The sequence below is a fragment of the Bufo bufo genome, chromosome 4, assembly GCF_905171765.1.
Source record: "Bufo bufo chromosome 4, aBufBuf1.1, whole genome shotgun sequence".
Lineage (NCBI taxonomy): Eukaryota > Metazoa > Chordata > Amphibia > Anura > Bufonidae > Bufo > Bufo bufo.
In genome coordinates, this window is record NC_053392.1 from 8,179,310 (window position 1) to 8,199,944 (window position 20,635).

The 20,635-nt window shown below is 46.8% G+C and overlaps 2 protein-coding genes across 2 annotated transcripts in view; one reads left to right on the forward strand and one right to left on the reverse strand.

Annotated features, from left to right (window-relative positions):
• The window catches only part of LOC120998324 (aspartic and glutamic acid-rich protein-like), a 2,513,920-nt gene that overhangs the window by 1,604,614 nt on the left and 888,671 nt on the right, over nucleotides 1–20,635 (forward strand). The window lies entirely within an intron of this gene.
• Nucleotides 1–20,635, reverse strand: part of LOC120998305 (gastrula zinc finger protein XlCGF26.1-like) — a 4,064,644-nt gene that overhangs the window by 697,651 nt on the left and 3,346,358 nt on the right. Inside the window, exon 23 of the mRNA XM_040428955.1 lies at nucleotides 20,436–20,514. Coding sequence (XP_040284889.1) covers nucleotides 20,436–20,514 — 79 coding nt within the window. The remainder of the gene's footprint in view (nucleotides 1–20,435; nucleotides 20,515–20,635) is intronic.

A 20,635-nucleotide genomic window follows, 5' to 3' on the forward strand; every position in this document is an offset into this window, starting at 1 on the left:
TGAATACGGCTTCTCTCCTTTGTGAATTCTCTCATGGTTAACAAGAGCCGATTTATTTGTAAAGCATTTACCACATTCTGAACATGAGAACGGCTTCTCTCCTGTGTGAATTCTCACATGCTTAACTAAAGCTGCTTTATTGGTAAAACATTTCCCACATTCCGAACATGAAAACAGCCTCTCTCCTGTGTGACTTCTCTCATGTCTAACCAGATCTGATGTCTTTAGAAAACACTGCCCACATTCAGAACAAGAATACGGCCTCTCTTCTGCGTGACTTCTTCTGTGTCTGCAAAGACCTGAGCTGTGTGCAAACTGTTTCCCACATTCTCCACACTGAAACCTTTTATCTTCTTCCTGCCCGATAATTGTGGTAACAATCTGTGATTGGTCAGGAGAAGGTTCCTCATGATTAGGGGAATTATGTGATAGATCTGGACTGTAAATTCCTGGATATACGTTAAAGGTAAGGAGGTTTTCTCGTGAAGAACTCTGCCCGATATCTTCATCTTCTACTTTACCATCTAGTGATAACATGAAGTTTCCTTTAGCGTTCTTACTTGGATTTCCTGTAAGAATTAAAAATAAAAATGTCATGGATTCTTATTCCAACAACAAATAAGATCAAGATAAAACGTTTATCAGGCTGAAAACACACATACAGTGGATCAGCAGGAAGGAGAAGCAGTCCTTCTTCCTGTACAGGGAGTGCAGAATTATTAGGCAAGTTGTATTTTTGAGGATTAATTTTATTATTGAACGACAACCATGTTCTCAATGAACCCAAAAAACTCATTAATATCAAAGCTGAATATTTTTGGAAGTAGTTTTTAGTTTGTTTTTAGTTTTAGCTATTTTAGGGGGATATCTGTGTGTGCAGGTGACTAATTATTAGGCAACTTAACAAAAAACAAATATATACCCATTTCAATTATTTATTTTTACCAGTGAAACCAATATAACATCTCAACATTCACAAATATACATTTCTGACATTCAAAAACCAAACAAAAACAAATCAGTGACCAATATAGCCACCTTTCTTCGCAAGGACACTCAAAAGCCTGCCATCCATGGATTCTGTCAGTGTTTTGATCTGTTCACCATCAACATTGCTTGCAGCAGCAACCACAGCCTCCCAGACACTGTTCAGAGAGGTGTACTGTTTTCCCTCCTTGTAAATCTCACATTTGATGATGGACCACAGGTTCTCAATGGGGTTCAGATCAGGTGAACAAGGAGGCCATGTCATTAGATTTTCTTCTTTTATACCCTTTCTTGCCAGCCACGCTGTGGAGTACTTGGACGCGTGTGATGGAGCATTGTCCTGCATGAAAATCATGTTTTTCTTGAAGGATGCAGACTTCTTCCTGTACCACTGCTTGAAGAAGGTGTCTTCCAGAAACTGGCAGTAGGACTGGGAGTTGAGCTTGACTCCATCCTCAACCCGAAAAGGCCCCACAAGCTCATCTTTGATGATACCAGCCCAAACCAGTACTCCACCTCCACCTTGCTGGCGTCTGAGTCGGACTGGAGCTCTCTGCCCTTTACCAATCCAGCCACGGGCCCATCCATCTGGCCCATCAAGACTCACTCTCATTTCATCAGTCCATAAAACCTTAGAAAAATCAGTCTTGAGATATTTCTTGGCCCAGTCTTGACGTTTCAGCTTGTGTGTCTTGTTCAGTGGTGGTCGTCTTTCAGCCTTTCTTACCTTGGCCATGTCTCTGAGTATTGCACACCTTGTGCTTTTGGGCACTCCAGTGATGTTGCAGCTCTGAAATATGGCCAAACTGGTGGCAAGTGGCATCTTGGCAGCTGCACGCTTGACTTTTCTCAGTTCATGGGCAGTTATTTTGCGCCTTGGTTTTTCCACACGCTTCTTGCGACCCTGTTGACTATTTTGAATGAAACGCTTGATTGTTCGATGATCACGCTTCAGAAGCTTTGCAATTTTAAGAGTGCTGCATCCCTCTGCAAGATATCTCACTATTTTTGACTTTTCTGAGCCTGTCAAGTCCTTCTTTTGACCCATTTTGCCAAAGGAAAGGAAGTTGCCTACTAATTATGCACACCTAATATAGGGTGTTGATGTCATTAGACCACACCCCTTCTCATTACAGAGATGCACATCACCTAATATGCTTAATTGGTAGTAGGCTTTCGAGCCTATACAGCTTGGAGTAAGACAACATGCATAAAGAGGATGATGTGGTCAAAATACTCATTTGCCTAATAATTCTGCACGCAGTGTATATTTCCCATTCCTTATGAATCCAGTCCTCGCTTTGGCTCAAAAAAATGCATAAATTGCTCCAGCCTTACAGAGCTTCGTATAACACATTACAATGAATGATAAAAGTCCAGGTTTCTGGTCTACACTCAGCGATCACTTCTTTTACATCCAGGTCTAATAAACTCAAAATCTGATAAGCACCACAATCTTGTTTGGTAATCAGCCTTAACCTCTGCAAACACATTCAGTTCTCGAATACAAAACCATTCACAATGTGATCTTGGCCAAAGTCTACCTGTAACATGATACTGACATGAGGCTTGGTGCACATCTCAGACTGGAGTCATGGAGATGACAATGGGGTCTGTATAGTGTAATGGCCGCAAAGTCATCAGATCCCAGGTTTATTGACATCTTTAGGATATAGAGGAATAGAGAGAATCAATCAATCAGAATCTGTAAGAAAGGTTTCTAGTTCTAAGGGGAACAAGTACTATAAAGGTGGTCCTAATGAAGTGGTCTCTGAGTGTAGGCAATCATCACTGAAATGTCATAGGGGACATAGGAGCCTCCTAATAATCATGGATCAGGAAGGTTGTTTTTACCTTTCAAAATAAAAATCTTAAAAGTCACTTTGAAATCTTTTTAAAGGGCTTCTGTCACCCCTCCCAAAAGTCATTTTTCATTTTTGGGCTAATTAAAATCCTTATAGTGCGATTATTCAATATATAGTGCTCTTACCCTTATCTGTTGTCTAGTTTCTTTAAAAACCGCACTTTTATAATATGTTAATTACCTGGCCACCAGCAAGTAGGGCGGTTACTTGCTGGTAGCCGCCGCATCCTCCTTTAAAAAAAAAAAACGCCCCTCCTCCTGTTGATTGACAGGGCCAGCGAGCGCTCTCCTCCTCTGGCTGGCCCTGTCTGCGTTCTACATCTCGCGCCTGCGCCGTACCGGTCTTCAGTCGGCGCAGGTGCACTGATAGGAGGACGCTCGCTCGGCCGCTCCTTCCTCAGTGCGCCTGCGCCGGGTGTAGATGTGACGTCATCGGCGCAGGCGCACTGAGGAAGGAGCGGCCGAGCGAGCGTCCTCCTATCAGTGCGCCTGCGCCGACTGAAGACCGGTACGGCGCAGGCACGAGATTTAGAACGCAGGCAAAGGCTTGAAATATCTCGCTTTGCCTGTAATGAGTCTATATCTCATATGTTAGTTTCACCCTTTAAGTTGCATTACTGAAATAAATGAACTTAGCACGATATTCACATTTTTCAAGTTTCACCTATATAATGATTTATTTCTTTTACAGGCTATGGACGCCATCAGAGGCATTTTTTTTTATTGTTCCCATTTATTCATTTGGTTAAAAATCATTTTTTTCAATTTGTCTTTATTAAGAATTTTCAAGTTTGTGTTCTACAGCCTGCACTTTCACTGTAGAATATCTTCCTTTCAGTTTTACAAAGCCCTTATCTTCAAAATTCTGACGACTCAAACACTCCTAGCTAAATTCTTATCAAACTAATTTCTATTAGGCATACTTCTAATATACAGTCCTTGTTACCGGCTTCTAACTCACACAAAGCTACATGAAAGACAATACATGCACTAAGAACAGAGAGGTAGCAACCTGACCGCCATCAAGGCGCGATCACGACATGTGAGCCTTCTACAGCAGTGAGCCGTTGTGGCCGACGTGGAAATATATCTCAGAATAATAGTTTCTCAGGCTCATCAGTGAATCCATCAGTGGAAGATTTCTATAACGTCAGGAGATGTTCTGGTTGGTAGCCAGCCCCGTGTTAGCATGCCAGCTCCAAACTTCCTGAGTTCTGACATCACACTACCGGTATACGGTGGCCTGTGAGATCACTGCTTCCTTCAACAGGGATTCCTATATTTCAGCTGGATTACAAATCCATCCAAAATTAGGATTTTTTTGTGCTTACCTGTAAAATCCTTTTCTCGCCAAGTTCATTGAGGGACACAGAAGACCATGGGTATAGCTGCTGCCACTAGGAGGCGACACTAAGCAAAAGAAAGTGTTAGCGCCTCCTCTCAGCTATATCCCTTCTGTAGGAGCAGCCAGGAGAAGGCAACAGAAAACAACAAAAAGGAAGAAAACCGGAGAGGAGTCATCATCAAGAACCAGAAGGACCCATCTAGGAGAACCAGCAATGTACATACAGGGTGGGATCTGTGTGCCCCAATGAACTCAGCGAGAAAAGGATTTTACAGGTAAGCACAAAAAAAATCCTATTTTCTCACTCGTATCATTGGGGGACACAGAAGACCATGGGATGTTAAAGAGCAGTACCATGGGTAGGGAACAAGAACAGAACGTATCCAAGGCCGGTCATAAGGGGGGGAAAGACACACCAGGAACCCTGAAAAGGGACAGGAAGACCCATTCCCAGGAAGGCCAGCCAGGGAATATAAGTCATGGCTTAGGAGACTTCAGAAGTGGAGAGCACACAGAATATCCACAGGGTGGACAAGAATGAAAATGGCGTCTGGATATCAAGGGCCAAAAAACTCCAGATCTGACAAAACTTGCCCCCCATGGGGGAAGAAGTAGGGATGCCCGAAGGCAAAGGCCCCACACACCATACCGGACTGCCAGAAGAGAAGAACACTCCAGTGGGACCATGACGAACAAGTCAGGGCTGGAGAACATGGAAGTCAGGCATGAGAATGGCCCACAAGAAAAAATTTCAAGAGCAAGAGAGGAGAAAAGCCGTCTGATACTCCACGGAAGGCTGCCTGAACTGGCAGACCTAATCGGAAGCGGCAGACAGGAACCAGAGATAGGAAAAATATTGTGCCAGGAAGGGAGTGTGGACCCCGAACGCAACAAAGTCCCAGAAAATAACAGAACCAACACCACCCGTGCAGGCACCCAACAGCAGAAAGGGGGCATACGAGAACTCAATGGCTATAAACACTGGCCGATCAGGCAGTAACAGTATGTGGGGGGAGCGCAACTACCCGCCCTGGAAGGGGAGAAGTAGAAGCAGCCGATGCGGCTTAGTAGAAAACCAGCACTTAGGGGTGACAACAAGGGCAGTACGACCGCTCGCCCCGTGAGGGGAGCCATGTAGACAACTCACATATGCAAACGAAATAAGTGCATACCCAAACTCCACACGGAGGGAACGCTGATGCTGCCACCGTAGTGAAGCAAAAGAAGTGAGCAAACCCCACAGCCGCATCGTGTCATGGCAGAACATAAGCAAAGTGCCCCCTGTGGAAGAAGGAAATGTAGACACGATCACAACTACAACTAGCGAGAAGGCACCATAACTAGAAGGAGGAATGATGTGTAGATACCAACGGAATGCCAGGGCCCATACTCCACATGGAGGAAGGGGATGAGGAGAAAACCATAAATGTAGTGTCTCCCGCACATGCGTCATTTAAGCCGCAGTTGAAGGATGAACGCAAAAATTTCCCCCCAGTTGAAGGATTCACGCAGTAGTAGCCATGGAACCGGAGTAGCCAGAATATCTATGGGCAGCGCAAAGAATGCCTCACAGGGGGAAGTGATAGCAACAACTATGGCCTCTAGGGTCCGAGGAGAGACTCCACCTGAAGATGAGGACAACAGCAATAGCCACCAAGAATTGGTGCTAGCGCAACACTCCACATGAGAAGGAAGAAAACTGGCAATCAGAGCAGACATTCCATCTACAGAAGGAGTGTGGACGCCAGGTGTGCCAATGACAACCAAATGAGATTGCTCCTCACAAAGACTCAAGGCACGAGGAAAGGTATGAGGTATACCAATGCCTGTTAGAGCTACAGGCCGACCTGGGAGACCAAGGCTGCCATGTAGGCACCAGACACCAATCCAAACTAAGACTACCTGAGGAAGGGGGTAGTGTGAAGCAGTCACAGTATCCAGCAGTAGTGCCAAAACACCACCTATGACGCGGGATAAAGCGATTGTAGGTACCGTGTCTATCCAATAGGCCACCCATGGAACTGGATGCCATGCGACAAGGAACAAATGAGAGTAGTCGCGGTAGACAATGTTGAAGCAATTACTCTACCCAAGAAAGACGGAAAATGTAATAGGAGGAACAGTTTCCAGTGGCAGTGGAATTACTCCGCTGACCGAAAGAGGGGAACCGAAAAGACGTACAGGGTCCACTGGTAGTACATGCACTACTGGTTGCGCAACTACTCCGTCAATGGGGGGAGGGTAATGCTACAGGATCTCTAACACGCAATTGTGGTGCAACTAATCCCCCAATAGAAGGGGGAAAGCAGACAGGACAGATGATATCCAGTATGAGAGTAATTACTCCGCCTGCAGAGGGGTTAATGCAACCGGATGTATGGTATCCGGTGGAAATGCAATACTCCGCCTAAGGAAGGAGGCTAAAGCGACAGTCTGTCCAGGATCCAGTGATATAAGGGGCAAAACCAACAGGACAGAGGATATCCAGCATTAATGCAAACGCTCTGCCTGCGTAGGGAGCAATGCAACAGGACGTATAGTATACGGTGGAAGTGCAATTACTCCGTCTAAGGAAGAAGGGTAATGCGATAGTCTGTCCAGGATCCAGTGATAGTGCAATTACTCTATAGAAGGAGGGTAAAGTTACAGAATGTTCAGTACCCAGAGTAAGTGCAAATACTCCCACTTGGGAAGGAGGGTAATGCTAAACGGATGTACGGTATCCAGTGGTGGTATAAATATTCCACCCATGGAATGAGGGCAATGCTACCGGATGTATAGGAACCAATGGGATGTAAACACTCTGCCGATAGAGGATTACTCTGCCCATGGAAAGAGGATAATGCTACGGGCCGTGCAGTACCCAGTGGGGGGGAGATTACTCTGCCTACGGAAGGAGGGTAATGGCACGGGCTGTAAAGTATCCAGTGGTAGAGCAAGTACACTGCCTATGGTAGGAGTGTAATGCTACAGGCCGTATGGTATCCAGTTTGTATCCAGCGGTAGGGTAAAGAAATTTTGCCTACAGAATGGCGTGGGAACTAGGTTCAGAAGGACCAGACAGCTCCAAGGGTTAATAATATATAGGTTTTTTTTAACTCAATTCTAACAAAACAGAGCTAGGGAAGCTGCAGCCACATCCGTCTGTACTAATGACCAGCAATGTAAGCCTCAGCTGAGTAGCCGTTTTCCTACAGCTGCTCCAATGGCATTTGAAGTCCTGCCTCTCCATACCAAGGGGGTGAGTTGGACCAAGCCCTCAGAAGGGGGCACCTCTGGGAGTAAGCAGAAGGTGGCCTGACATTAAGTCTCCACTCCCCCCCCTTCCCGGAGGAGAGACGCCTGCCGAAACTGAGGCCTCAGGTGGAGGTAAGCAGGCCTCCTTGGGGGATATTCACATGGGAAAACCTGAGAAGGGGGAGGGAAGAAGAATGGGGCCTTGGGGACTGAGAGAATACTCACCCGTCTGGCGTTTTCTGCCCCCCTGGCTCCAGCCGGGTCACCGGCTTCGGTGTATTACCGGTGAGGGCAGCTACACCGGTAACAGAGGGGACTTAGCAGAGGCCAGACCCGGTGACCCGAAAGCTGGTGGAACCTCTGGTCCTCCTTGCCTTCTGGAGACCGGGAACGAGCAGCGGGCTTGAGGACCCCCTGGACTCCCGTCTCTTGGGTGGGAAGGCAGGTGACTTGGAGGCTGCCATCAGCCCAGCTAAAGAAAAGAAAAAGAGAAAAATGTAAAGAGAAGAGAAAAAAATAAAATCAGCAGACCTGCAAAGCAGAAAGGTCTGCCTCCTACGGACACTAAGCTAAAACTGATTAGCTCAGAGTCTGCAGGAGGGGTATAGCTGAGCGGAGGAGCTGACACTTTTTTTGCTTAGTGTCGCCTCCTAGTGGCAGCAGCTAAACCCTGTGGTCTTCTGTGTCCCCCAAAGATACGAGCGAGAAAACACATGCAATAAAAACCACTGCTGGAATAATGCTATTAGTGGCGATATGTTACTTTTATTTATGATTCCTCATGGAAACATCTTAATCATTGACTTCAGGTGTTTCATTCAGTGCCATTACCACAGGTGTATAACATCCATCCTCTAGCCATGCAGTCTACCATTACCACAGTGTATAACATCCAGCCTCTAGCCATGCAGTGTACCATTACCACAGTGTATAACATCCAGCCTCTAGCCATGCAGTCTACCATTACCACAGTGTATAACATCCAGCCTCTAGCCATGCAGTCTACCATTACCACAGGTGTATAACATCCAGCCTCTAGCCATGCAGTCTACCATTACCACAGTGTATAACATCCAGCCTCTAGCCATGCAGTCTACCATTACCACAGTGTATAACATCCAGCCTCTAGCCATACAGTCTACCATTACCACAGGTGTATAACATTCAGCCTCTAGCCATACAGTCTACCATTACCACAGGTGTATAACATCCAGCCTCTAGCCATGCAGTCTACCATTACCACAGGTGTATAACATCCAGCCTCTAGCCATGCAGTCTACCATTACCACAGTGTATAACATCCAGCCTCTAGCCATGCAGTCTACCATTACCACAGTGTATAACATCCAGCCTCTAGCCATGCAGTCTACCATTACCACAGGTGTATAACATCCAGCCTCTAGCCATGCAGTCTACCATTACCACAGGTGTATAACATCCAGCCTCTAGCCATGCAGTCTACCATTACCACAGATGTATAACATCCAGCCTCTAGCCATGCAGTCTACCATTACCACAGATGTATAACATCCAGCCTCTAGCCATGCAGTCTACCATTACCACAGGTGTATAACATCCAGCCTCTAGCCATGCAGTCTACCATTACCACAGATGTATAACATCCAGCCTCTAGCCATGCAGTCTACCATTACCACAGTGTATAACATCCAGCCTCTAGCCATGCAGTCTACCATTACCACAGGTGTATAACATCCAGCCTCTAGCCATGCAGTCTACCATTACCACAGGTGTATAACATCCAGCCTCTAGCCATGCAGTCTACCATTACCACAGGTGTATAACATCCAGCCACTAGCCATGCAGTCTACCATTACCACAGTGTATAACATCCAGCCTCTAGCCATGCAGTCTACCATTACCACAGTGTATATAATCTCTAGCCATGCAGTCTACCATTACCACAGGTGTATAACATCCAGCCTGTAGCCATGCAGTCTGCCATTACCACAGGTGTATAACATCCAGCCTCTAGCCATGCAGTCTACCATTACCACAGGTGTATAACATCCAGCCTCTAGCCATGCAGTCTACCATTACCACAGGTGTATAACATCCAGCCTCTAGCCATGCAGTCTACCATTACCACAGTGTATAACATCCAGCCTCTAGCCATGCAGTCTACCATTACCACAGTGTATATAATCTCTAGCCATGCAGTCTACCATTACCACAGGTGTATAACATCCAGCCTGTAGCCATGCAGTCTTCCATTACCACAGGTGTATAACATCCAGCCTCTAGCCATGCAGTCTACCATTACCACAGGTGTATAACATCCATCCTCTAGCCATGCAGTCTGCTATTACCACAGTATATAACATCCAGCCTCTAGCCATGCAGTCTACCATTACCACAGGTGTATAACATCCAGCCTCTAGCCATACAGTCTACCATTACCACAGGTGTATAACATCCAGCCTCTAGCCATGCAGTCTACCATTACCACAGGTGTATAACATCCAGCCTCTAGCCATGCAGTCTACCATTACCACAGTGTATAACATCCGGCCTCTAGCCATGCAGTCTACCATTACCACAGTGTATATAATCTCTAGCCATGCAGTCTACCATTACCACAGGTGTATAACATCCATCCTCTAGCCATGCAGTCTATCCATCCAGCCTCATGAAATGGGTTTCTATGGCCGCTGCATGCCAGCCTTCCATCACCAAGCACAACGTGAAGTGTCAGATGGATGGTGTAAAGCCCGCTGCCACTGGACTCTGAAGCTGTGGAAACGTGCTCTGTGGAGTAACCATACTTCTCCATCTGGCATTCTGATCGATGAGTCTCAGTTTGGCCAAGGTCAGGAAAACATTACCTGCATGACTGTACTTTGCCAACTCTAAAGTTTTTTGCATTCATTTCTGTTACCATGATAGTGCTTGTATAACCATCATTTTGCCCTCTGCCGCCATGTCACCCATTATCTGGGTGGTGCTGTTGGCCTTGACTAAAAGCAGGTACTAGCTTGTAATTGTGGATATTGGGGCCTATGGGAACACTGCTGATGCCAGCATCTTCAGGGCTTTGCCAAAGGGCGAATGGCTGTAGGCCAACCAGCTTGCCCTACCAGAGCCCAGTTGAGTGCCCGGATCTGTCTTAACACTGACACCATTTGTGATTGTTGCTGACCAAGGGATTGCTCTGTCCATGTTGTGTGGCCTGTCCCATCGCTCCGTTTGAACTACAGGAGGCTCATTTTTAACTGAGAATTGTATAGGGCCAGCTGCTGTGCTGAGCCCGATCCATATGCGGTGGGTGCTGGCTGTGCAAATACAGCAGGTACCCGACCACGATGATGGATAAAGACGATCACGCCAAAACCGGTAAATTAACTCCTCGTATACTGCATTCAACAGAGATTGCGGCATCTATGAGGTTAGAGCTCCGCATTGAAACTGGGGGCCTGTGATCGGTTACCATGCATCGTTGGCGCTGCTGAAGGTTCCCAGGCCTGCCATGTTAACCTTCCTGCTAAGCTGTGCACGAGGCACAGCTCAGCAGGGACCGTGTAAGAATGCCATTTACCCAAATAGAACTGGAAGATGAGTGTCACAGGTGGCCCCCTATCAGCATGGATTTTTGAGTGTACAGTATGTGGTTAAACTGGGTTTTCTAAGGCTCTGCCATTAGTGCAGCAGGTGCGCCCCAAAACCTGATGCTAAGCAGAGTGTCCAGCCTGGACCATGAAAGGACAGAGAGAAGAGCTTGGAGAGGATGTCTATGTGCAGTCACAGCTCCCTCCGCTCCTGCACATAACACAGGGGTCACTGCCAGGAGTGCTACTTTACTGCAGCTCTGAGGTGGAGCCTCACCTGAAGAAACCTCCCAATTCCCTTCCTCCATTCATTATTCCATACCTGTGGTCACATGGACTGCAATGTCCTCCTCCACCTCACTCTTACACGGGGGATCGCCCATCACCCGCTCTTCTTCATCCTCCACTTTAATGTCAGTCACATCTTCCCCCTGATTTGTCATCTGTAACAATTCAGGACAATACAGCAGACAGGTGGGAAATCTAACAGATCCACATAAGAGACCCCCACAATCTATGACCCCTCTATGACTGCAGGACCCCCCTATATAGATGTGTATAGGGCTCAGCTCCATCTACCTGATGGTTCTCTGGGAGCTTCTCCTCTGGACAGTCCTGGGAATACAGAGGACGGGGACATCTCTCGGGGGGATTTCCTTCTATGAGTCCATCTGTAGGAAACACACAGGGACAGGAGAGATTATTACATGTGATGATGAGATGATGGGAGTAGTATCCAGGTGACCCATGACAGCCCCCCTCCTTACACTGCTGATCACCCCATGAGTCAGTTTCCTCTTCTGCTTCATCTTTAACCTCAACCTTAATATCCATCAGATTTTCAGCCTAAAGAAGAGAAATGTAAAATGGTCTTTGGTTCAGTCCCTTTCTGGTCAGATTCTGGGGAGACTTCAGCTCCATCTACCTGATGGTTCTCTGGGAGCTTCTCCTCTGGACAGTCCTGGGAATACAGAGGACGGGGACATCTCTCGGGGGGATTTCTTTCTATGAGTCCATCTGTAGGAAACACACAGGGACAGAACAGATGTGAAATTCAGATGATGGGAGTAGTATCCTAAAAACATACATGACAGCCCCCCCTCCTTACACTGCTGATCACCCCATAAATCCGTCTCCTCTTCTTCCTCATCTTTAACCTTAACCTTTATATCCATCAGGTTTTCATCCTAAAGAAGAAAAAAAATGAAAAGTCTTACTTGAAATTCCTATTTCACTAAACCATGATGGCACCTGACCTTGAGATGATCCTCCACCCACCAGGCAGGGAAGAGAAGCCTAAAAGGGCCCTTCTCCATCTTTCCCTCAATGTCCTGCAACCCTGAGAGACCCTAAAGGGAACTTGCAGGCAGCAGACACCCTCTTCATGCTAGCTGAATATTTCCATATGTACAACGACGCTCTTCTTGGCCGGATTGACAGTTGTCAGGCAGTGGCTCTAAAGATGGACCGTCAAGGGCAGCTTGGGTAAATTTAGTTAGGACTGTAAGCTGTTCTGAAAATATTTATTATAATCGTATAGGCCAATATAAATAATGGACATCAATTTGGGAGAAAGAAAAAGGGTGTTTGAAATGGGACCATTCTGAATTGATCCCTTTACTACTCTGCTGCTGTTTATTCTTTGGCTGGCGGGGGGGGGGAGGTGTTGGTTAGGGGTGGGCTTTCACAATTTTATTTGGTGCTAAAATTAAAAAAATTAAAATTTAATTAAACAAATCCTCTCAGAGGTCAGTCGAATATTTTCATATGTACAATTATGTTTCTGTATTATTATTAGATATATCATAATGTTGGGAAGTTACGTGGTGCCGTTGTGGAGGTTACCTGAAAAGAGAAAATTATCGGTAAGACTAATTCGGCTTTTCCCCTTCACCTTCCACTACGGCACCTGACCATGAGATCTACCAGATCACAGTCTATGGTAGGACTGCTGCCCGGAGGACTTTCTCCCCAAATACTAAATCTTGTGTTGAATGAATATCCGCTCTATATTGTTTCACAAAAGTGTGAGGAAGAACCCAAGCTGCTGCCCTACAAATGTGTTCAGTGGAGGCAGATGCCCCTCTACCCAGGTAGTGTATGAAGCTCTAGTCGGGTGGGCTTGCAGTACCCAGGCGGCTCCTTGTCCATGGTCCTGTAGTATTCACAAGTAGCCATTCTACTCCACCTGCTGATGGAGATCTTGGAAGCTTTCATCCTCTTCCTATTAACTTGAATATAGATTAAAAGACTATTAGACGTCCTCCAAGGTTCTGTAACCTCCAGGTGCTGAAGAAGTCATCTTCTAACATCCAACTTAATGATAACTTGACAAAATGTCAGGATCACTGGAGGTGCTGCCGAGGTTCAGGTGAGTGATACATCGGAGGCGGTGTAGTTGATGCAGGGTTTCTTTATTCACAGGTAGTCTACACGTTTCTGGGGCTGGATTGTCCCCTTCGTCAGGACTATGGACATGAAACAATGTTACAGCACATTAAAAACAAAGCTATTTGGCGCGCAGGCCAGGGGGCGGATGGTGGCGGTGTTTTGAGTTGACATTCCCCTCTTACAGTGACACATCGCGCAGGCTGATGCTGGGATGTGGAGATGGTGTCGGTGGTTAAGCAAATAGACCAATGAGTATATACATCAGTGGAAAGACCTGTGGTGTTTATTTTCTTTATGGGTGCTGTATTTGATGGGTGCAGCCATCGCTCTGTTATGTGTGGGTGCCAGGGGCTGGATGCGGTGATGTCCCGGCTAACAGTCATCTTGCGCAGGCTTTTCCTGTGGGGGGTGTTTATTGGTATTTAGATCTTTGCTTATTGCCGGGATCGCTCTGTGTCGGCATGGGGGGGGGGGGAGGGGGATGAAGGTGGAAGGAAGGGGGGAGGTGTGAGCCGGGAGAGATGATCAGCGTTGAGTGAACGAAAATAAGATGAAAAATAATAAATGGTAAAAATAAAATAGAATAAAAGGGACACCTACAGGTGCGGTTTCTCCCGAGTGTGTGCCAAAATTTAGACTAGAAGGGAATGTCCCTATTTTTCATTGTTTGGTAGGGATCTAGTGTGTTTATGGGGGGTGAGTGTGTCCAACTGGTAGATCCAATAGATCTCGCGTTTTTGGAGGAGATCGAATCTGTTGTAGGGATTGGGTGGTATAAAATCTATCGGGGTGATTTTAATGGTGTTGTGGTCTTTTTCGGAAGTATTGGCGCAATGCCTAGATAAGCTGTGTTTGGTATACTGTTTCTGCATGTTGTGTGTTGATTCAGGCGGCAGTGTAGTGTTTGGGTTGGGCACCCAGAGGCAGCGGGAGGTGTTACTCCCTACTTTATTCATACCTATTAGGGTGTGTCCCTTCTGATGGTGTTTTGGTTTACTTGGTGCCAGTAGGTTTCTAAAGGTGGGGGCGCGTCTGTATGTTATTTTGGGTTTACTGGGGAGATACTTTTTTAGTTGTGCATCTTGTAGTAGAATGTGCCAATGTTTCTGTAACACTTGCAGAATGGATTGTGTTTCCTTGCTGGCTTGATTCTAGGTGACCCTGACTCCCTCAGTATTAAGTGCAGGGAGCCGGTGGTCGTGTCCCCTCACTATTATAGGGTTTTCAGGTGTCACACAGTCTAGGTACGAGGGCATGCAATCGTCTACCTCTGAGACCCTTGTATGTGCTTAGCAGTCAGGGAGAGCTCTTAGGGTTTTTTAGGGGTCACCTTTATGCTCCTTAGTTTGGGATCAAGCCAGTCGGATGTTTATCCATAACTTCCAGCTATCTGCAACATTATCCGTGACACTACCATTACACATAACAAAATAACCTTCTCATCAAACACCAACCGAACCTCCTTCAACATCAAACACCACCCGACATGTCAGTCCTTGTACGTCATCTACATGACAGAATGCCAATGTGTTCTGCAATATGTTGGGCGCCCAACCCAAACACTACACTGCCGCCTGAATCAACACCGCCATAACATGCAGAAACAGTATACCAAACACAGCTTATCTAGGTATTGCGCCAATACTCCCGAAAAAACCCAACACACCATGAAAATCACCCCGATAGATTTTATACCACCCAATCCCTACAACAGATTAAATTTCCTCCAAAAACACGAGATCTATTGGATCTACCAGTTGGACGCACTCACCCCCCCCCCCCCCCCCCCATGGACTAAATGAAATGATAATATAAATGCATTAACGGAATATAACAAATAAACACACTAGATCCCTACCAATGAAAAATAGGGACATTCCCTTCTAGTCTAAATTTTGGCACACACTCAGGAGAAACCGCACCTGTAAGTGTCCCTTTTATTCTATTTTATCATTTATTATTTTTCATCTTATTTCCATTCACTCAGCGCTGATCATCTCTCCCGGCTCACCCCCCCCTCCTTCCTTCCACCTTCACCCCCCCCCCCCCCCATGCCGACACAGAGCGATCCCGGCACCAAGCAAAGATCTAAATACCATTAAACACCCCCCTCTGTAAAAGATCCAGCACAGGAAAAGCCTGCGCAAGATGACTGTTAGCCGGGACATCACCGCATCCAGCCCCTGGCACCCACACATAACAGAGCGATGGCTGCACCCATCAAATACAGCACCCATAAAGAAAATAAACACCACAGGTCTTTCCACTGATGTATATACTCATTGGTCTATTTGCTTAACCACCGACACCATCTCCACATCCCAGCAACAGCCTGCGCGATGTGTCACTGTAAGAGGGGAATGTCAACCCAAAACACCGCCACCATGCGCCCCCTGGCCTGCGCGCCAAATAGCTTTGTTTTTAATGTGCTGTAACATTGTTTCATGTCCATAGTCCTGACGAAGGGGACAATCCAGACCCAGAAACGTGTAGACTACCTGTGAATAAAGAAACCCTGCATCAACTACACCGTCTCCGATGTATCACTCGCCTGAACCTCGGCAGCGCCTCCAGTGATCCTGACATTTTGTCAAGTTATCGTCTATTCGCGTCGTTTGCCCCGGGGGCAACACAGAGGACCAGGATAACCGCCCACCGGTCGGGTTTACAAATAACCGGTCAAGCGACCTGACTTATTACAACATTGTCCAGTAAGCACAATTGCGTGTTTGTAAAACCTATTGGTTAACTACTGATACCGCACTTGTGGCGCCTCGTTCTTCTTATTTGTATCTTTAGAACATCCAACTTGAGGAATGTTTTTTCACTTTCGGTCTTAGGATTTTCAAAAATGAGTAGCCACCTTCGGGGGAAAGAAATGACCGAATTTAAGAACAATTCTCTCATCCATTATAGCCAAAAATGGGTCAGTAATCCCGTCTGAAGTAATCCCCACCAGCAATACAGTCTTCAGGGTTACGAGAAGTGCAAACGTTAACCCTGAAGGGGACATATGATAGACTTTGGGTATAGCTGCTACCACTAGGAGGAGGACACCAAGCATAAAAGCGTTCATTCCTCCCCCCAGCTATACTGTTCCCAGGGGGACTACGCTAAATAAGTGAGTGCCAGAGCAGTAGGAGAACAGGAAAACATAGACAAGGTAACAGAGGAACCCAGAACAGAAACAGCCCATAATGGAGAAGTTAGAGCTCAGGAAAAAATGAACCTACACAACAAGGATCTGAAGAGTGGGAACCGCGTCCCCCAACGCATGGAAGAGAAAAGGATTTTAAAGAAAAGCAAAAATCTATTTTTCTCATCTCTGTCATTGAGGGACACAAGGCAGACGATTGGACAAAGTCGTCTCCAGGGAGGGAACAAAAGGGTTTAGAAAGCAGACATGCGATTAGTGGACCACTGCCTGCAGAACCTTGCACCCCATCACTTTTATCATGTGTGCACCTGATAATTTTGTAAAGGTGTGAAGAGAGGATCAGGTAGTGGGCTTACACACTTGGTGATGCACTGCCCAAAAACCTCTGAAGAAACAAGTAGAGTCAGGGGTAACCCAGAAAGGGGGTCTCCCAGCCTTTACAGCAGCACACCTCATATATGGTTAAACAACTCCAGCAAGAGATGGTGGGTTAAGACACCTCAAGCTCCTTAGAGAACAACCTTTTCCTGATGTAAAATCAAGAAAGGGGATTTACAAGACAAGGCTCCTATTTACAAAACTCTGCGGATAGATGTGACGCGACCAAGAAGACTACCTTGGAAGAAAGAAAACGTAAAGAAATATCCTGTAAGGATTCGAACAGAGACTGTGGGAGTGAGCCCAGAACATGGTTGAGGTTCCAAGGTGGTTATAGACAGCGGTAAGTGGATACCGAAAAGGGCCACACCCCAAAGAAAGGTGTGAGTCGTCAAATTGGTGGCGACAGGCCACTGAAAAAAGAATGGATAGTGCAGAGACCTGTCCCTTGAGAGAACTGAGACCTAGGCCCAGATTCAAGCCCGTCTGAAGGAACAATAGGACAGAAGGGAAAGAAAACTGCATGGGGAAAAGCTGAAGCTCTTCGCACCAGTGAAAAAAAGACTTCCATATCCTATGGTAGATACGGGTGGATGCTGGTTTTCTGGTCTTGATCATAGTTTGGATGACCGGTTCTAGGGTTTAACACCACTGTAGAAGGGTTAAAGCTTATTCCTGTAGGAAGGGGGGAAGCCGGGTTAAGCAGATCTTACCTACTCTGCAGATGAAGTCCCCCAAGATTGTAGAAGAGATAGTGCTGCGGTGATGACCCTCAGTAGAAGCAGAGAAGGAGTTCGAGGATGGTACGGAGAGCTGCCGCCAAATGAAAATGGCGTTCTGCTGAATGTGAGGAAGTCCCAGACTGAAGGAGGGATCAGGAGCGGTGGGAAACTTTTGTGCCATGGAAGAGGAGGAGGAAGATTGTAGTCAAGTGGAGGGGGCTTTTATACGTCGATATCCATTGTTTTCCTGTCCCTGAAGAGGCGGGTACCCTCTAGGAAGTGCCGTTGTGGAGGCCTACTGAATGTGAGGAAGGCCCCGAGTGAAGGAGGGATCAGGAGCGGTGGGAAACTTTTGAGCCATGGAAGAGGAAGACTGTAGTCACGGGTGCAGTGGGAAGTCCCACCTGGCCTAGCCGGTGCCAGGGTCAGGATTAGAGCAGTGGGACTAAATTCCCACAACGGAAGGAGGTGGAGGATGAGAAGGAGCTCCCAGTGGAGGTACTGCCAGCAGACTATGAGGGAATGACCTTCGTGGCCAACCGAGAGATTGAGTCCAAGGCTGCTGGCAGCGGGACAGAGCAGCACTGATGACCACCTATGAAGGACCGGTGCGGTATGTGCAGACCGGCTCGGTGTCCTTGCGGGGCAGCGTGATTAAGGGGGATTTCAGAAGCTGGCACTGGTGGCCCTGGAGAAAAGAGTATATATAAAGATACATATCAATCACTGCAGATACTTACCTGTTCACCGCAAGGATGGTCCCCAGCTACAGCAGGATTATGTCCTTCAGCGTGATGCCCCTTATGGAGGGCAGTGATGCTGGCACAGCTGGGGAGGGGAATCCAACTATAAATCCTTTCCAAGAAAAAAAAAAAAAAGCGGAGAAAAAAAACAAAAGCTGAAAACTGATCTAGGTGGGAAGGGTATATCTGGTGGGAAGAGTGAACACCTTTCATGCTCCGTGTCCACCTCCCAGTGGCAGCAGACTCCTGTACGTCGACATGCCACTTATTACGTACTGAGGAGAACCTCTGCACGGACGGATTGCCTGATTAGAAGAATGGCACGCAGTGATCCATTCTGTACTGCAAGTGAAATTGGACATCACACAGTGTCTACACGAATCATCAGAAGGCATCTGCATGACATTGGGTACGATCAGGACGTCCAGCTACAGTTGTCCACTGATCTCACACCACAGCTCTAAGAGGCTATCATGGTGCACAGAAAAACGGCAGTGGAGGCTGGAATGGAGGTCTGTCCTCTTCTGCAATGAATCCTTAGATTTTCTCAGAAGCAACGATAGTCGGAGATTGGTCTGGAGACCACGTGGACAATGTCATGAAAAGGCCTTCAAAATGGGAACGTCACACCGGTCCTATCCCCGGATTATGGTGTGGGATGGCATAATATACGGTAGCTGGAACCGTCTAGTCTTCATTTCAGTACATTAACAGCTCGGCGTTACGTCGATTTGGTTGTGGAACCAGTGGTCCGGCCATGTCTCCAAAGTGTCCCAGAAGCCGTTTTTCAATAGAAGTTCTCGTTTCCGCATGTTGCTCGTGCTACTGTGAGCAGCCTACATGGCCTAAATGTGCTACCATGGCCTGCAGCATCCAGGGACTTGTCTCCCATTGAGCACATCTGGGACATCATTGGTGGGCAATTGAAAAGAGAGCAGCGGATCTTGATGATTTGTGTGCCCAAGTGCGTTCAGCGTAGCAGAACATTCCTCAGACTATTAATAACCTCATTGATAGCTGCCAAGTCATAAAAGAGCAGGGATTCCTAAACGAGGCACTCATACTGAATATATTCAGATGTTTACAATGTTTTGTTTCCATTTCTAATAATTTGCATATCATTAACATGTCAATCGTTATTGTCATTTCCATAATTCAACTTTTCCTTCTTCGTGTTGCAATTTCAATGCTGAGAAGTGTATAAATGTGGTGGGTACATAAGGAGCACGTGTAAACCGAGGAAACCTCCGCTCAACGCATGGTTTCCCCTGTTCACACATACTTCGCTGTACTGTTTTTATATTACACTGATGACGGTTGGAACATGTTTTTGAAGGACTTACAAAAGCTAGATTTATTTTTATTTGGAGGATTGTGCTGGATCTCATTCCAACATCAAGCTGCATTTAAAATGGAGCCAGAATCTCCAGCCGATCACAGCCTCACCAACATCAGAAAGGGCATCGAGTGGGCGCCAAGTCTCCAGACCCTGCTGACGTCACCCCCGGAGCAGAGAATCTCAGGAAGCGGAGGAGAAGACTGGAGGGGCTCCATGAGTGTCTAGTCACCGCTGTGCCTCAGAGAGGCTCCTCACCTCCACTGGTGCTCCAGAGGAGCAGGGAAGAAAGGTCTGCGGCAGGCTCCATTACACAAACCTAAGAGCCCAAGGTAAGTCTGCACCTGCTGCCATGTGAAGATGATGTCCTCTCCCTACCTGAAAGGACAGGAAGACACAGAGGAGAAGATGCTTTACCCTCACTGTCCTTGCCTGGTGGGAGGAGGATCATCTCATGGTCAGGAGCCGTCCTGGAGGGGGGAGAGGAAAATGTCAGATTCTGGGGAGACTTCAGCTCCATCTACCTGATGGTTCTCTGGGAGCTTCTCCTCTGGACAGTCCTGGGAATACAGAGGACGGGGACATCTCTCGGGGGGATTTCCTTCTATAAGTCCATCTGTAGGAAACACACAGGGACAGGAGAGATTATTACATGTGATGATCAGATGATAGGGGTAGTATCCAGGTGACCCATGACAGCCCCCCTCCTTACCCTGCTGATCGCCCCATAAATCCGTCTCCTCTTCTTCTTCATCTTTAACCTCAACCTTAATATCCATCAGATTTTCATCCTAAAGAAGAGAAATGTAAAATGATCTTTGGTTCAATCCCTTTCTGGTCAGATTCTGATGAGACATCAGCTCCATCTACCTGATGGTTCTCTGGGAGCTTCTCCTCTGGACAGTCCTGGGA